At 47.2% G+C, this 17,580-nt stretch overlaps 1 protein-coding gene across 2 annotated transcripts in view; it reads right to left on the reverse strand.

The window, feature by feature from the left end:
• The window catches only part of KSR2 (kinase suppressor of ras 2), a 426,399-nt gene that overhangs the window by 175,717 nt on the left and 233,102 nt on the right, over positions 1-17,580 (reverse strand). For both annotated transcript variants that reach the window (XM_043901784.1, XM_043901785.1), the window contains exon 5: positions 6,564-6,748. In XM_043901784.1, coding sequence (XP_043757719.1) covers positions 6,564-6,748 — 185 coding nt within the window. The remainder of the gene's footprint in view (positions 1-6,563; positions 6,749-17,580) is intronic.

The following is a 17,580-nucleotide window of genomic DNA, read 5'->3' on the forward strand; positions in this document are numbered from 1 at the left end:
GTCAAAGTCAAAATGACAAGGGCTAAAGAACTGTTTAAGGTCAACATAACAGCTAAATGTAGTATGTGACCTCAGATTGGATCCTGCACCAGAAAAAAAAAAGCTATAAAGGATGCTATTGAGACAAATTGCTGAAATTGGAAGATGGTCAGATGAAAGTCTTGACTGAATATCAAGTTTACTAAATCTGGTAACTACGTGTGGTTATGTAAGAGAATATGTAACCTAGTCTCAAATGGTCCACAGAAAGGAGAGAAAGAGAGAGAGGGAGGGAGAGAGAGGGAAAGAGAAACTGAGGTTGGTGGGGGGAATTGGAGAGAAGAAGCAAATGTAAAGAAATGATAAAAACTAGTGACCCTGAGCTGCTGCTGCTGCTGCCAAGTCACTTCAGTAGTGTCCGACTCTGTGCAACCCCATAGACGGCAGCCCACCAGGCTCCCCCATCCCTGGGACTCTCCAGGCAAGAACACTGGAGTGGGTTGACATTTCCTTCTCCAATGCATGACAGTGAAAAGCGAAAGTGAAGGCGCTCAGTCATGTCCGACTCTTTGCAATCCCATGGACTGCAGCCTACCAGGCTCCTCCATCCATGGGATTTTCCAGGCAAGAGTACTGGAGTGGGTTGCTATTGTCTTCTCCAGACTCTGAGCTAAGGGGGTTCAGGAAACCTTTGTATTGTTTTTGCAACTTTTCTGTAAGCTTGAAACTATGTCCCAAAAGAGAGAGACAGAGATAACTGAGTGATTCTCAAATGTTCAAGTGCAGAATACCCTGAAGGGCTGGTGAAAATACAGAAGTCTGGACCCTCCTCAGGGGTGCTGATGCAGTGGGTCTGGAAGGAGAAGAGTAAGAATTTGCATTTCTCACAAGCTTTGGGATGGTGCTGGTCTGAGACATGCTTTGAGAACAGCAAAGAGGTTATAACCTAGCTTAAATTGTGTGAGTCCAGCAGCAGCAGCAGACACGGAAAGCATTTTTTAAAAGCAGGACTGGGACAGGGATGATGTGAGGGACAAAAGTCTTCATTATGAACCTTTCTGTACCATTTCACTTGTTCCCAGGTGCATGTGTCTGAGAGCCTATAAAGCACCTACAGCAGCACCTGCCTGGCAAGTGGCAGATGGTCAGTAAGTGTTAGAAACCTGCTGGGACCTCAGTTTCTAAAATACTGCAAAGATGCCAGGTGGCATGGGACATGGGCGGTTCCTGGGTCTCCTGGGTGGGGGTGTGGGGAGCAGGACTTCCGCTCGCTCACTCTAGGGGAGAAAAGTCCTTTGGGTCACTCGTATGGGATATATGTCTTCCCCTCAGATATGCCACCACCGAGCTAGGTCAGACTCAAATTTCTCAAAATTTCTCCAGATTCTGAGATAAGAATGTGGTTCAGGCAGTCAATTTTTGTCAAGGCACGCACTCGTCTTCCCCCTCTTCCAGGGGGTGGCGGTAATGAACCTTGGCCTCAAGCCTCATTAAACCCCATTATACAATCACCTCCATCCCGAGTCTCTTGATAACGCTTCCAGTGGCTGGTTTCCTGGGAGTCCGCGCAGCTCAGCTTCATCAGTCTTTATTGCTACCTGCAGCTGCCTCCCTAACAAGCCGGGCTTCTGACTCATCCCCCCAAGGCACACGAGGCCAGGCCCTCAGCTGAGGGTCAGCTGCCTGTCGCTGTGTCTCCAGAACAAAGAGCAGGAGCTGCGTGGAAAAGAGATGAGAAGAGGGCACAGTGAGACGGGGCAAGGCGAGGAGGGCATGCTGTCCTTCAAACACCTGGTGAAGGACAGTATTTCATAAGACCGGGGTCTCACATCCAACTGCAGCTAGTGTTCAGGGCCAAGATGGGGATGTCCAGGTATCATCAGTCACTTGTTCGTTCTGGCAGCTGCTCCCCTGAAGTACCCACCCACCCATCCAGACAGCTAATAAACACTCCAAAAACTACAGGTGGCAAAAGAAGTCCCCATCACCCCTCATCTTCTACCAAAGATGTTCAGGATGACATCTTTTGGGTGTGTTCTGCAGCTGCCTGCCCCCTGCCCACAGGGATGGCCACCACCTGGGACAATGGATCCCCTGAATATAAACACTGTCTGGTGGGATAACAGTCTGCTGGCCAATGTGGGTGCCGATCGTTGAGCAAGCACTGTGCTCTGGGGGAACAAGAGGCATCCTTGGAGCAAGACTGGCCCCCACCACACAGTCTCCCAACTAGGCAAGGGTGCCAGAGAGAAACCTCGAACAAGGTAAGCTCCCTACTTGCTGAACAAAGACGTTTCAGTGGAAAAGGTGTTGCCATTTCACATGGCAGTGTTGCCGATTTGGCGGATTCTGAATGAGAGCAAACTCCATCCCCTTCCTGGCCTGTGACCTTGGGGCGGTGACTTAAATCTCTCAGCCCCAGCTTCTTCATCTGTAAAATGGGCATCATAATAGGAAGCCTGGCGTGCTGTAGTCCATGGGGTTGCAAAGAGTCAGACGTGACTGAGCGACTGAATTGAACTGAACTGAAGAGTACCTACCCGATGGAGGACTATGAAGCTTAAACAAAACAACAGAAGTAAATTGCTTTGCCTGAATTGATGAAGCTTGGGACACTGTCAACATGCAATAAATGCCGACTGCTATTATTATCGTCATTTTCCTCATTGTTACAAGCTATTCCATCACATAATGTACAGCAAGAGCTCCCCAAGCAGCCCTTCACTGAGACTTGGTGCTTTAAGTTCTGGCCCCCATGCTAGGAAATTCACAGGATTTCCTCATTTTACCCTCACTACCATCTTTGCTGGGTAGAAATAGACTCACGGGGTTCAGTGATGTGCCCAATGATATGTCAGCCACCACTTGGTCGCTATAACCCCCCAAATTACTTCCACCATCCAGTATTGAATGGTGAATAATTAACTGTTCCCATGTAGGCAGCAATCTTTTTTTTCATTCTGAAGAAGCTCCTTTATAGGGATCACAGAGGCTACCTGAACTGAGTCAGTTGGGGGTCAGAGATGCCCTCCAAGGTGCCACAGACACACAGCTTATTGGTCCAAAAACGGGTCCATGGGTGGAAGGCAGCCAATGAGACAATACAGGGGCAATGTGGTATGCATGAACGCAGCATGGAGTAAATAAATACAGCAAGGATGGAGAGGTAAGTGATGGTTCTCTACTTCTCTGAGAAGCAGGTTCACTCCTCGGTCAGCATCCTCCATGTTGAGCAGCAGAGTCTGATATCTGCTGTTTTGTCCATGGCTAATCTTAGAGACGGATTCCTCAGGAGCCAGGACTCCTTCTACTCTCCTCCCTTCCCCTGCCCGTCACCCCCAGACCAGGGAAGCAGGGCGAGCCCCAAGAGGTTAAGTCCTTCTTGCAGCTCATTCGAGGTGGCTGGGCACCCGGGGTCCAAGACCCGGCCACTCTGCAGCCAGAATCTTCCTAATGCTGACTTCCAGCGTTACCATCAGGGATAACAGGGCGGAGGCTCACCGCCCTTCACAGCACAGACACAGCCAGAGCTGACAGTGACAAACGGGAGGACAGACTCAGCCTGGCAGGGACACCGCCTCAGAGGTTCCCTCAGCCGGGTCAGGGGAGGAAGGCTGGCACTGGGGCCCAGAGGCCAGAAGTTCTCCTCTGGAACTCAGAGTGGTGTGAGAACGGACTGTCAATAGTAAGGGGGAGCCAGTGCCTGCAGCTGTGTGCTCCCCACAGCCCTGACCCAGAGACTCCCAAACCGCCATTCTGAGTGAGTCAAAATATCTGCCTAGGAAAAGCCACTCTGCATACTCTCTGGATTAGCCTTAGAGTTCCTAAGCTTTGGAATGGACCTGCATGGAGTCTTTTATTGTACAGTTGGGGAAACTGAGACCCAGAGAGAGAAAGGAAGACGGGATGCAGGTTTGTGTTTGGATTCAATACCTATAATGTGGTCCAGATCACTCACCTCTCAGAGCATGAGTTTCCTGATCTGTAACATGGGAATAATGATATCCGGCCACAAAGTGTGCAACGCATCTGAACTGTAACAATGCCACCGAGATGCCCAGCAAGGACAAAGGTCACATGGCCACTGGTGACAACACTAAGACCCAGCGGAGAGCTTCTCATTTCCTGATCTGGAGCCTCTTCCACCAGGCTTTCTCTGCTTCTATTATTTATTAGGATCATCGAAAATAGGACTGGTCCATGGGAGTCCAGCTAATACTTGGGTTACATACTTGTTCTCTCCCTGAGACTCAAATGCTAGCTTTCTCCTTCCTGGGAGATCAGGGAGGGGCCTCTCTGCATACAAGGACCAGGACTGTCCTGAGAGAAAATTGTGCTTCTAGGGCCTCATAGTATTGGGAGCTGAGTTTAACTCAGGATGACTCTGATCCTGCCCATAGGCAGGCAGGGAAGCGTCTCCTCTCAGATGGAGACGGGGGGCAGGCATGAAAATGGGGAACTACAGTGAATTCTTGCAAAACTCTGGGACAGAAGCAGGGGTCTGAACATGCAAGACTGACGGCTGTTTTTTTTTTTTTGTTTTTTTTTTTTAAGGTAAGATGGAGATATTTCTCCTCTGGCCGGAATTAAAGTCCAGGGCTATGGTCAAACCCTCTGAGGCAGCCATGCTGACATTCTCTCATACGATGGCGATGCCTGAAGACAGATGGCTGCCAGAGGCAGTGCCCAGCATCACGCCAAGGTAAATTCCAGGCACTCTTAGGGCCAAAAGGGAGTTGGGTTGGGGGTGGGGGGGGTGAACTGAAAGGCATTTAGCCACAGCCTCAAAATTAATCATGGAGCCAGAGGATGGAAATGACTCTAGGAGAAGGAGACAATAAACACCAGAATAGCAATTGCCATTATGAGGCGTTTACTGTGTGCCAAGTACTGTGCAGGCAACTTGACAAATATGAGCTCATCCAGTCCTCACAAACATCTGTGATGTGAAGCTATTGTTATTCCCATTTCACAGATTAAGGAAGCTGAGGCTCAGAGAGGCTCTTAACTTGCTGGAGGTCAGCACACTGCTCAGAAATAACAGAGCTGGGGCTGGAACCCAGGCAGCCCCCTCCAAAGCCATGATACCCTGCCCCAATCAGCTGCCAATATTCACTGCAAATGTCATCACCCCTTTCCCTTGACCAGGCTCACCGCAGACCCACCCACCATCATGGAGTGTCTCTAATCCCTCTGACAGTGATTTCTCTTGACAAATTGATAAACTGGCTTTCTGGCGTCGACGTGTGTCGTGAGCACTATTTTAGTTTGCTTGATTCAGGGCCTGTAGCCTTGGGCACTGAGATAAGCCAGGCTCTGGAGCCTCTCCTGATATCCACACAAGTCTCTTCTGGTACCAGACCCTCCACTGAGTCCTGCAGTGGACTCAGGAGACACATGTGTGGACTATAAACTGAGTTCACGGTTCTGCTCTGGGCCAACCATCCAGCTGGGGTAAGGCAGAGCTTCTGAACCTGACAGTCCTGACTCCAAACATTTGTGTTGGACATTCCGTCTGCAGTTTTCCAGGGAGAGAACCAATAGATTGCATCCAATCCTTAACAGGTCCATGGGCTCCCTAAAAAGAATTTTAAAAACCTTTATGTAAAGATAAAGAACAGAATCCCACAGTTAGAGAAAGATGTCCTGCTGGGTATCTGAGGAACTTGGTTACAAAATCAGGCATGATGGTTGAACTGGTATACTCTGGAGTTAGAAGGAATTTGATTCAAATCCTGACTCAACTACTCCATAGCTGTGTGACTTTAGGTGATTCTTTGATGTCTCTGGGCCTCAATTTCCTCATCTTTACAATGGGAATAATCCATGTGTACCACTGATTGTTGCAAGAACTAAATGACATCACACATGTGTCTGATGCACACACTAGTGCTCAGTGAGCATCATTCATCACTTATCAGAGTAGCAACACGTGGACACAGTCTGGCTGTATTAAGGGCACGGGGTTATTTCCTTCACATTCTAGCACCCCCTCCTCCTCCCAAGTTCCCAAGCAATAAAGTTGTTGTCTTGGCTGGAGGACTGGTTGGGCTTTTTTCAGGGGCTCCCCTCTGACCACATCTGCGCCTGCTCAGCAAAACGGGCCTCTGGGCAGAGAAGATTAAACACCTTCTGAGACTTCATCCTTGATCACCACAAAGTTCCATTTCCACCCCTAGGAATAACCACTTTGCCGCAAAACTCACGACAGCAGAATGTAAGCCACCCCAGGCCCCACTCAGCCCCGTGTGAACCAAAATCCATCATGGAGATGTAAAGGTTACACTCATCGACCGGTGTGGGGGAGAAAATTACAAAATTGAATCAGAGACGCCTTAGCCCATGGCGTCCAGGGAAAATCCTGTGACCGCGCAGCTGAGAAGCAGAGGAGAGAAAAGCCTGCTGTTTCCTTGAATGTCCTGCTAGCTTGCTTCTCGGTGTCATCCCTACACACCTGCAACCACACGTGACCAGTGACAACAGCCTCCCAATTACGGTATTCTCACGGCAGGAAAAGCAGAGGGCGCGCCCCGGGCGCGGAGTGCAGCTGGTGCAGCCGCCCGGTGCGGGTGCGGAGGACTTACTTGCAGAGAAATTGACCTCGGAGTGGACGGGAGGGGTGGAGGGCAGGAAGGGCGCATGTCCCACGAAGAAGGAGCGGAGGGAGCGCTCGGACAGCAGCGGAGAGCGCTGCTGGGAGGGGATGTTCTCACAGCTGCCCACGCTGCTGTGGATCTTGAGGTTCAAGGGCTTGCTTTTCTTCTTGGCTCTGAAAAGGAGACAGAAAGAGAAGAGGAAAATGTATCCCTACGCACACACAAAGACAGCCGGGGGCCCTATCTCCTTAGCATAGCACTCCGCACCCACTCCCCATCTCCACCTGGCCTTGCCACCCTCTCCGCTTTCCCTCTCTAGGCTCCCCGCACTATATTCTGTGCTGTTCCTTACCTCCAGCCTTTGGCTTATACTGTTCCCATCGCCTGGAAGACCCTCTCCTTCTTTGCCAGTTTAACCCCCACATGTCGTTTATAACTGTGGCTCTCGTATCTCTCCTCCAGGAAGACTTCTCTGACACCACAGTCCATCCCAGCCAGGGTCGAGTGTTCTTCCTCCAGGAAGCCTTCCCTGATAATCCCCATTTCCTCCTAGTTTGGGTTGGTGCTCCGCCTCCATCCTTCTAAAGTATCCTCTATGTATCTCTGTGTCTGCACTTTCCTGTCTTTTCCAAATTTATTCCTGTAGGCTTTGTCTGGCTTCCCAGGTGGCATGGTGCTAAAGAGTTTGCCTGCCAACCTAAGAGACACAGGTTCAATCCCTGGGTGGGGAATATTCCCTGGAGTAGGAAATGGAAACCATTCCAGCATTCTTGCCTGGGAAATTCCATGAACAGAGGAGCCTGGTGGGCTACGGTTCATGGGGTCACAAAGAGTTGGACACAACTGAGCTTGCACACGCATACACATGCACACACACACTCTCTCCCACGTGGACTGAGGCTCTTTGAGGGCAATGATTTTGTACTGTTTTCGTTTTTCTGTCTTTGGCAACCAGCACCGAGCCTGACACACAGTTGGTGCTCACGAAATGCTTGTTAAATGATTGCTCTGGATGGACACGTAGCATACGATGTTTGAATTCTCCTGACTGTGCGCTCTTCAGAGGGTTGGACCATGTCATTTCTGTTGTTGGAACTCTCGGCCCCTAGCTCAGCCCCAGCTGAATAGAAGGTCCCTTTTGGGCTGGTTTTGAAATGTTTCTGCCCTTCCCCAGGAGCTTATGTGATCAGCTGAAGAGAGTTTGGTTTAAAACTGCACCCAAAATTACCCTCACTTCTCTCCCCCTCACCTCCCCCCACCCCAGGGCCCTGTTCAGGTGTGGCCAGGAGTTGGGCGCCCTCCTGTGGTCAAAGCAAACCCGCCTTGCAGATTTTCACAGCTCTGGACTGAGGGCGGGAGAGGGTGTTAATTTTAAGAGTGGAGGCCTCCCACACAGGCAGCCTAAAAGTCACCCTCTCCAGGAGGTCTGCTGCTCCTCAGCTTTAAGGAGTTCTAGCGGTGCCTGCGGAGTCGCCCCCTTGCAGCGCCTGCGCTGGCAGCCTTGCTTATTATCCCTCCAGGGGTCGGCAGCAAGGCCTCTTGTTAGAATGGCAGGCAGCGTTGGCTGGCTCACCCTGCCCGTGGTTGGAGACGAGAGGGGGGTAGGGCGCGGCATTTCATTCCACATGAGTGTGGAGGTTCAAAAAAGGCGTCTGCACAGAGGGAGTGGAATGTAGGAGTTAAATTCACACAGGCTTTGGGGTCGGGGGGAGGACTGGAGCTCAGGTCCTGATTGTGACCTCAGGAAAGTGATCCCACCTTTCTGTGCCTCAGTTTCCTCACCTGGACAATGGGGGCAAATCATAGCACCTACCTAAGAAGGAAATCATGATACTAATACTTCTATGAGATCACGTGCATGACACGGGGCGCAGCACAGAATTAGGGTTCAGGTTACCTGCTATTAATGCAACTACGACCAGGTTAAGCTGGATGTCAGTGCAGACTCAAAGCAGGCACCCCACAGTGGCAGAGCTGGGTCCACAAACTCCCACCCAAGTCCATGTGCCCCAACTCAGGCTGGGAACCGACATCCTCCACCTCGGGAGAATTCTAAAGGACTGTGGCCCAGGTTTGATCTGTGAGTCAGGAGGACTAAACGTTTATTAACATCTTCCCAGTTACTTCTCAACTATGGGCTCCTGGAGGGCGGAGATGCACCTTATTTCTTTTGCCAACCTCGGCCACCTCCGCCTGGTTCTGGCAGACAGCTCTGCACTCACAAGGCTCCTGATGAATGCCCATTTGCCAACCTGCCTCTCAGAGCCTTCATCACAAAGGTTGCCGAGGGAAATCCCAAACTGATGGTTGGGCTTTGCACCATTTCCTCTCCCCAAAGTCTGCTGCCGGCTCACACGGGCTCTCAGCTGTGTCAGGGGTGGGGTTGTGTCCCCTTGAAATCGAAAGCCTTCAATGGCCAAATCCCTCAGCATCTCATTAACGGGGTCTGGAGCATCTGGCCCTGTTGACTGGGAGGAAATGACAGGGCTGGGACAGACAAGCTCCTTGTGGGCATGGCAGGAGGACAGGCGAAAACACACATTCTCACACACTACCCCGGGTGGCAGGGGGCTAATCCAGGAGCTATTTCCCCAAACAGGAAAAAATGCCGGCTGGTCTAACCCGGGGCTGTGTGAGCTGCTCCTCCTTCTCAAACTGGACCATTTAAATCTTTTGCAGCCGGCCTCATCTAATTAGCTAAAGGGTAACCTCCAGGAAAGACCCTTTTCAAAAAGCAAAGAATAACACCAGTTCGTGGATAAGAAGGGGTGAAAGTTGGGGTGGGGGGTACTTAGGGACACTGGACTAAGCTGCTCAGAGGAAGTGGAAGGTTTGGAAAAGCCTAAGGCTGGGAGAGTGTTTATTGAGAATCCACTCTGTTCCTTGGCCATAGGCAACAACCCTCATTTCTGGCTTAAGCATGCCTGGAGCAGGGCAAGAATCAATGGGGGCCTTGGCAAAAACAGGGGCACCAATGAGTAAGTCAAACAGCATAAGCTGCATTTCCCCAGGTGTGGAGGAACAGGCAATACTTCCAGATGAGACACGGAATCATGTTTGTATTTTAATAGTTAAAATTTGAAATATTGATTTTGCATACCAAATCTATAATTTCATGCAGTTAATTTCTAGTATACAGCCTTATGTAAAATATACTAAGAAGAATTAAAAGAAGAGGAAGGGAAAGAAGAAAAAGGAAAATAGAGAAAAAGAGGAAGAAGCAGATGAGGAAGAAGAAAGGAGCTGGAGGAAGAGACATTGGTTTAAAAAAAAAAAATGTCAAGTAAATTCTAGTATAGGTCTCACCAGAGTGGTTAATGGAGTTGACAGCACCAAATGTCAATACAGAGCAACCAGAATTCTCATAAAATCCTGGTGAGACTGTGAATTGGTACAACCATCTAGGAAAACAATTTGACAGTAACTCCGCGGGAGTTGGTGATGGACAGGGAGGCCTGGCGTGCTGCGATTCATGGGTTCGCAAAGAGTCGGACACAACTGAGTGACTGAACTGAACTGAACTGAAACTGAACAAATACTCTGATCCAATAATTTCACCTCAGGGTATTATGTCCTTAACCAAAATGACTGCCCGTGTCCACAGAATGACCTGTGTAAGAATGTTCATGCCAACATTGTTCATGTGGGCAAACACTGGGGACACTCTCAATGTCCATCAACAATAGAATGGATAAACACATCATAGTATACTCATATATTTGACTGTAACTGGATGGCTGCTATCCAAAAGTCTACAAGCAATAAATGCTGGAGAGGGTGTGGAGAAAAGGGAACCCTCTTACACTGTTGGTGGGAATGCAAACTAGTACAGCCACTATGGAGAACAGTGTGGAGATTTCTTAATAAACTGGAAATAGAACTGCCATATGACCCAGCAATCCCACTTCTGGGCATACACACTGAGGAAACCAGATCTGAAAGAGACACATGCACCCCAATGTTCATCGCAGCACTGTTTATAATAGCCAGGACACGGAAGCAACCTAGATGCCCATTAGCAGATGAATGGATAAGGAAGCTGTGGTACATATACACCACGGAATATTACTCAGCTGTTAAAAAGAATTCATTTGAATCAGTTCTAATGAGATGGATGAAACTGGAGCCCATTATACAGAGTGAAGTAAGCCAGAAAGATAAAGAACATTACAGCATACTAACACATATATATGGAATTTAGAAAGATGGTAACGATAACCCTATATGCAAAACAGAAAAAGAGACACAGAAGTACAGAACAGACTTTTGAACTCTGTGGGAGAAGGTGAGGGTGGGATGTTTCGAAAGAACAGCATGTATATTATCTATGGTGAAACAGATCACCAGCCCAGGTGGGATGCATGAGACAAGTGCTTGGGCCTGGTGCACTGGGAAGACCCAGAGGAATCGGGTGGAGAGGGAGGTGGGAGGGGGGATCGGGATGGGGAATACGTGTAAATCTATGGCTGATTCATATCAATGTATGACAAAACCCACTGAAAAATAAATAAATTAATTAAAAAAAAAAAAGAAAATGAAAAAGAGGAAACTACTGCTATACTACAATATGGCTGAGTCTCAAAGATACAGTGTTAGGCCAAAGAAGCCAGCCACAGAAGAGCATAGGCTGTCTGAGTCCCTCATGATTCCATTTACATCAAGTTCAAAAACAGGCAAGACTAATCCATAGTGAGAGAGGCCAGAAGAGTGGTTTTTTTGGGGGAGGTTATTGACTAGAAACGGAACCAATAATCCTTCTCAGTGCTGGATGTGTCCTCTGTATTGATGGGGTGGTACTGATAAATAAAATTTGTCAAACTGTACACAAAAATGGTGAATTTTACTTCTGAGTGGAAGTTATGCCTTACAAAAAAGTCTTTTAAACAACAGCAAAAAAAACAACCCAATTAAAAAGTGAAAGATTAAAAGATTTGAATGGACATTTCTCCAAAGAAGGTACACAAATGACTGACAAGCACATGAAAAGATGTCCAGCATTATTTAGTCATTAGGGAAATGTAAATCAAAGCCACAGTGAGATGCCACTTCACACCCACTAAGATGGCCATGATCAAGAAATCATAAAACAGTAAGTGTTGGTGAGGATGTGGAGAAACTGAAACCTGTGTCCACTGCTGGTGGGAATGTAAAAAATGGTGCAGCCACTGTGGAAGACAGTTTGATGATTCCTCAACAAGTAAACATAGAATTACTATCTGACCCAGCAATTCTACTCCTAGATATATACCCAAGAGAATTGAGAACAGGTGTTCACACAAAAACTGTACACAATGTTTATAGCCGCATCATTCACAATAGTCAAAAGGTGGAAACAACTCACATGTCCATCGACAGGTGAATGGATAAACCAATTGTGGTCTATCCAGACAATGGGCTATTACTCAGTATTATGAAATACTGGTTCATGCTACAATGTAGATGAACCTAAAAAACTTGAGCTAAGTGGAAAAAACACATGCAAAGGCCACACACATATGATGATTCCATGTATATGAAATATTATGAATAGGAAAACCTATAGAGACAGAAATCAGATTAGTGGTTGCCTGGGGCTGAGGTCAGAAGGGTAAATGGGAAATGATTGTTTAATGGGTCTGGGGTTTCCATTTGAGCTGATGGGAAATTCTAGAACTGGATAGTGGTGATAGTTGCACAAGATTGAGAATATACCTAATGCCATTGAATTGTACACTTTAAAATGGTATATTTTGTAGGATGGATAAACAACAAGGTCCTACTGTATAGCACAGGGAACTGTATTCAGTATCCTGTGGCTTTCTGTGGATAAGGACAGCAAACAACACAGTGATGTACTTCCCAAGGCCTGGAAGTCAAGCAGCCTGGATGGAGGTCCTGCTCCCCTCGTGTTAGCTTTGTGGTCATGGGCTAGTTGCTTCCTTGTCCTGAGCCTTTCTGCTTGTTTTTCAAAGAGGGCTATCATCCAAGTGTGCAAATTACCACAGAAGATTAGAGGGATCTGAAAGGTGTGAGGCCTGGCACCATCCTCTTGGTATGAATCTGTGTTGTTTCCAATCAATTTCCTGCTTCCTGAAGGCACGTGACCTCAGCTGTGTTTTCCTGTTTCCTCTTACTGCCAGTGAGCACTGCCTCAGCTTCTCTGTGCCTTCACTCTCCTAGGACCCTCTCGCGTCTTCTCCCTGCACATCCTTAAAGGCTGAACTCGAGGATGAGCGGCTCTGATCCCTCCAGAACCATCTGATGCTGGGTTGCCATCAAGAGCCCAGCATGTGCATGCGTCATGCCTGAGTGCTTACTGCATTCCAGACACCAACCCTACACAGGCAGTAACTCCTGCGGTCCTCCCCACCGCCCTGTGGGGCATGTGCCACAGTCATTCCCGTCTTACAGATGGGGAAATTGAAGCTCAGAGATGATGTGGCACTTGGCTGCAAATGCAGCACAGGTCACCCAGGCACACTCTGGGTGTAAGGTCCTATGTTGGACACCACAGGACATAGAAAAGGAAATGTGAGCCGAGTTTGCTCTCAGCAGCCCCGCCTTGCATACCACTTCCACACCAGTGTAGACCTGGCCAGAAAGCAGGAGTCTGTCCCACACCTGCTTTATGGCTGTGGGTATCCCACCAAAGCAGAGCAGGAATCTCAAATTCAGGTGTAACCCACCAGAAATCGTCTTTCACTGGAAGTAGGTCATCCCAGCCACCTCCCACCCTGGCTGGGTGTGCAAAAGGTAAGAAACCCTGAGTTATGCCTGGGGCATTGTTCTCCTCTTGTTCTCTGGGAAGCTGTCTACTGGTTTGAGCTGGGTAGATCCAGCCAGATTCTTCTAGTCCTGGGACTGACAAACTATGGACCAACTCTGGACCAAATCCACCTCCTAGACGGTTCTTGTAAATAAAGTTTTATCAGCCATGCCTATTCATAACACATTGTCTGTGAATTCTTTTAGCTTGACAACGAGGGAGTTAAGTTGCAGCACACACAGTATGGCCCACAAAGGGGAAAGGAACGATTTCCTCTCTTGCCTTTTACTGAAAAAGTTTTCCAATCCCTGTTCTAGGCTCCCTGCCCATAGATGTTAATCATGAGTAAATCCTAAAAAGAACCAGAGCCGGCTTGGGATTTATCTTCCCTCAAGTGACAGCATCTCTTGACCTTTTGCAGCTAAATAATAAACACTCCGCCTTCCCATTCCCTTCTCTCCTTGTAGCTCAGCCACGATGGCCTGACTCATCCAGGGTCAGGCATCGGCCACATCCCTGGGTCTAAGTATAAACCCCTTTGCCTAAATCTATGCTGTCCTATACAGTAACGATAGCCACATGTGGCTATTAAAATTTAAAAATTCAGTAAGATAAAATTTACAATTCTGTTCATCAGTCTCAAGTTGCCACAATTTGAATGCCCCGAAGTCACCTGTGGCTAGCGGCTGCCATTTTGGACACAGCACTTCCAGAATCACTGAAACTTCTTTTGGGCTTTGCTGCTCTAAAGCACCCTGTCCCCAGGCACACAGGGTGAGGGGCTATTAGAGCATCTGCTTCATCCCACCCCCTCTCTTCTCTCTGATTTTCCCCCTCCCTCTCCTAATAGTAAAATTAACTTTGCTTCACAAAAGGCTGGAGACAGCAGAAATATGTATCATAGGGGGCTGATCCATTAAACGGTATGAAATGGTAACTCCATTTGATGGAGCTGTGTAGGTGTTTGAAAGGATCTGGATAGTGAGAATACCAATTATTACAAAGTGAAGGAAGGAAGAGCAAAAAACAGTGTATATAGTATGACCTCATTTGTGTCATTAAAAGATATATTAGTGAAAAGCATGAACCCAATAAATATTCTTAGGACAAAGAGGTGCTAGACTCCAGCAATGAAGGAGGCAGAAACAAGAGCCATGCTTTCCCTGGATTGGTATCCTGGTGGGGGATACAAATACATGAAATGATAAGGAAATACTGGTTAATAATAAGAGCAACAGGGAGAATGAAAATCAGGTGATGTAGTTGCTCGGTGGCAGGGTCTCTCTGGGGATACGGCCTTTAGGCCAAGACCTGCATGTCAAGGAAGGCCAGACTTGCAGAGACCTGAAGGGAGAGGAGACCAGGCCATGAGGAAAGGTCCAGGCCAGGGCAGGTCAACTCACAGCGAGACAGGAGAAAATAGGCAAGGGGGGGACACTCAAAGGAGACTGTGAAAGTGATGGGAACCTGTTTGAGAGGTTTAAGAAGGAAGATGATGAAATCTGATTCTGTTCTTAAGAGATCACTCTCCCCGGTGTGTAGAAAGTTGACCATGATGGAAGCAAGAATGGGATGAGGGAATCTGGAGTGGAGGCTGCAGAAGGCACCCAGGCAAAAGATGAGTGCGCCATGGACCAAGGTCTGGGTCATGGAGGAAGAGGGAGAGGAGGTATTTGGGACTCAGCTCTCCCAGGACGTGCTGGCCAATTCAATGTGAGGAGCGAAAGAGGAAGAGACGTGAGATGTGCGCTAAGCTGGTGTGTCATATGGACCCCCAGTCTTAGGTGGACACGCTCATGTCTAAGTTACATGAGAAGCAACTGGCAAATTGGGATTTCCGGAGTACGTACTTTATTACTCTTAGACTTTTCTTTGCCATTTGAGCTTAGCAACAGGAGTATTCTTTTATAATAATAATAATAAATCTTTAAACACATACCGTATTATTTGCTTGAATTTCTCCTCTTTATTTATTAAAATGAAAAAAAAATCTCTAGAAAACAAGAGGTATGGGCATGGAATAATGTGCTCAATTGTCACTTAATATTTCTATGATGTTTCATTATTATTTCAAGTTTTATATTGAAGATCAAATTTGAGGTGAATTTTGTTTCCCATATAATTGGTACCAGTTAGTAACTGGTGTCTCAGATTTAGTTAACAAATATTAAAATGTGGTTGTTTATATATTCTTAGAAATTTAGCATATATGTTTAACTATATAATATTATGTTTGTATATATTAATTATATACAATATTACATAAATTTTATGGATGTATATATTTATATATGTTTGTACTTTTATCTTTATATGATATATAGTTAAACATATACATATATTTTTATATATTATATATGCATGCATGCATGGACGCTAAATCCTGCTCTACAGCTTAAATGAGACTGTGCATGTCGTGTCTGACTCTCTGTGACCTTATGGACTGTAACCTGCCAGGCTCCTCTGTCCATGAGGATTTCTTCAGGTAAGATTACTGGAGTGGGTTGCCATGCCCTCCCCCAGGGAATCTTCCCAACTCAGAGATCAAACCAGTGTCTCCTAAGTCTCCTGAATTGGCAGGCGTGTTCTTTACCACTAGCACCACCTGGGAAGTCCATTTTATATATGATATATAATTAAATATATGTAAACTTTTATATAGTACATAATATATAACTAAACAAATATATTACATATAAACATGTCATATATGAATGTATGTATAAATATGCACTTGAAAATGTCTTAAGAAGAGGTATATTATATTTTTTTAAGGTTAAACTTCACTCAGTAACAGATCAGCTCTCAATATCAAATAGATTTCTACCAAGACTTGATTTAGGGAAGAGCAAACAATCCTCACACACATATTCTCCTCTCATCCACTAAGATACACTTCAGATCCAAGATGAGTTGTTGTTTAGTTGCTAAGTCATGTCTGACTCTTTTGTGGCCCCATGGACTGTGGCCCACCAGGTCCCTCTGTCCATGGGATTTCCAAAGCACAAATAGTATAGGAGACAAAAAAATGATCAGGAGAGGAAAGGAAAGATGTTCCAGTGCAGAGGTCGACAAACCTCCTGTAAACAGCCAGAAAGTAAACATCTTTGGCTTTGCAAGCCCTAAGCTCTCAGTCACAGCTACTCAGCTCTGCCCTTGTAGCACAAGCTCAGTCCCAGATGAACGGGTGATGAACGGGTGGGGTGTATTCCAATAAAATACCCACAAAAGTAGGCGCTGGGCTGGATGTGAGCTGCAGCTTGCCAACCCCTGTCCTAGCAAGGTCTGCACTCACTGAAAGCAGGAAAACTCCTCTGGTTTGTTTCACCCCGACTCCCACTTCCCATCACCTGGCTCATCCCATGAGCTTGCCACCCCTGCCGGCTGGACTTCATTTGATGCCTTTCCTTTCCTCATCCTGACCCCGCCTGTCCAGGGTAGTCTGGGTATTGTCATAGCACCTGGACATGCTTTCAAGCTCCAGCCCCATTCTGGAATACACATCAGTTTTTCTAATTATTTGATGAACATGGACCTCTCCCATCCACTTGGAAGCACCAGGAGGGCAGTGATCGTGTGTGACTTGTTCTGTGTGGATCCCCAGGGCCCAGTATGGAGTCTGACACATAATAAGAGCTCAATTAATGAAATGAATGTCTGAAGGTCCAAGTGTGCCCACTGTACATCACCTGAATGCTCGGGAGCTCCTCCTGGCAGTGAGTGAGACAGGGGACATTCCAGTGCACCCACTTTGCCTTGATGCCATAGGTGGGGGGTGCCACACTGGCACCCACCCTATACATTTATTTCTGGTAGAAGACATTTTCTATATGGAGTGGCTGTGGGGCTAGTTAACCTGCAGGACAGGTAAGTGCCCATATCAGCCACCTGGGGAGGGGAGTGAGGTTTGAATTCCAGTATTCCTGGGACTGCTAATGTCAGCATTAAGACTGGCCTGGCTGAGAGGTAAGGGATCAGATGCTGTGTTCTGGACACATTATCTCATTGGAGTAGGAACAATCATGACCCCTGTTTTGCAGTGAAGGTAACTGGGTTTCTCCACAGTTAGGGTACCCAGGTCACAGCTCGATAAAGGCTAGGAGCATGATCACAGATTTCACTGACTTCAAAGCCAATTCCTAATCGCTTTATCAATCCCACCATAAGAGCTGACCACACATATTCCCATCTTACAGCAGTGCCTGTGCAGTTCTGGAGTTGTCCAGGTTGTTGATATGGGGGTTGGCTGGGGACAACCAA

This window comes from Cervus elaphus, chromosome 5, assembly GCF_910594005.1.
Source record: "Cervus elaphus chromosome 5, mCerEla1.1, whole genome shotgun sequence".
Taxonomy (NCBI): Eukaryota; Metazoa; Chordata; class Mammalia; order Artiodactyla; family Cervidae; genus Cervus; species Cervus elaphus.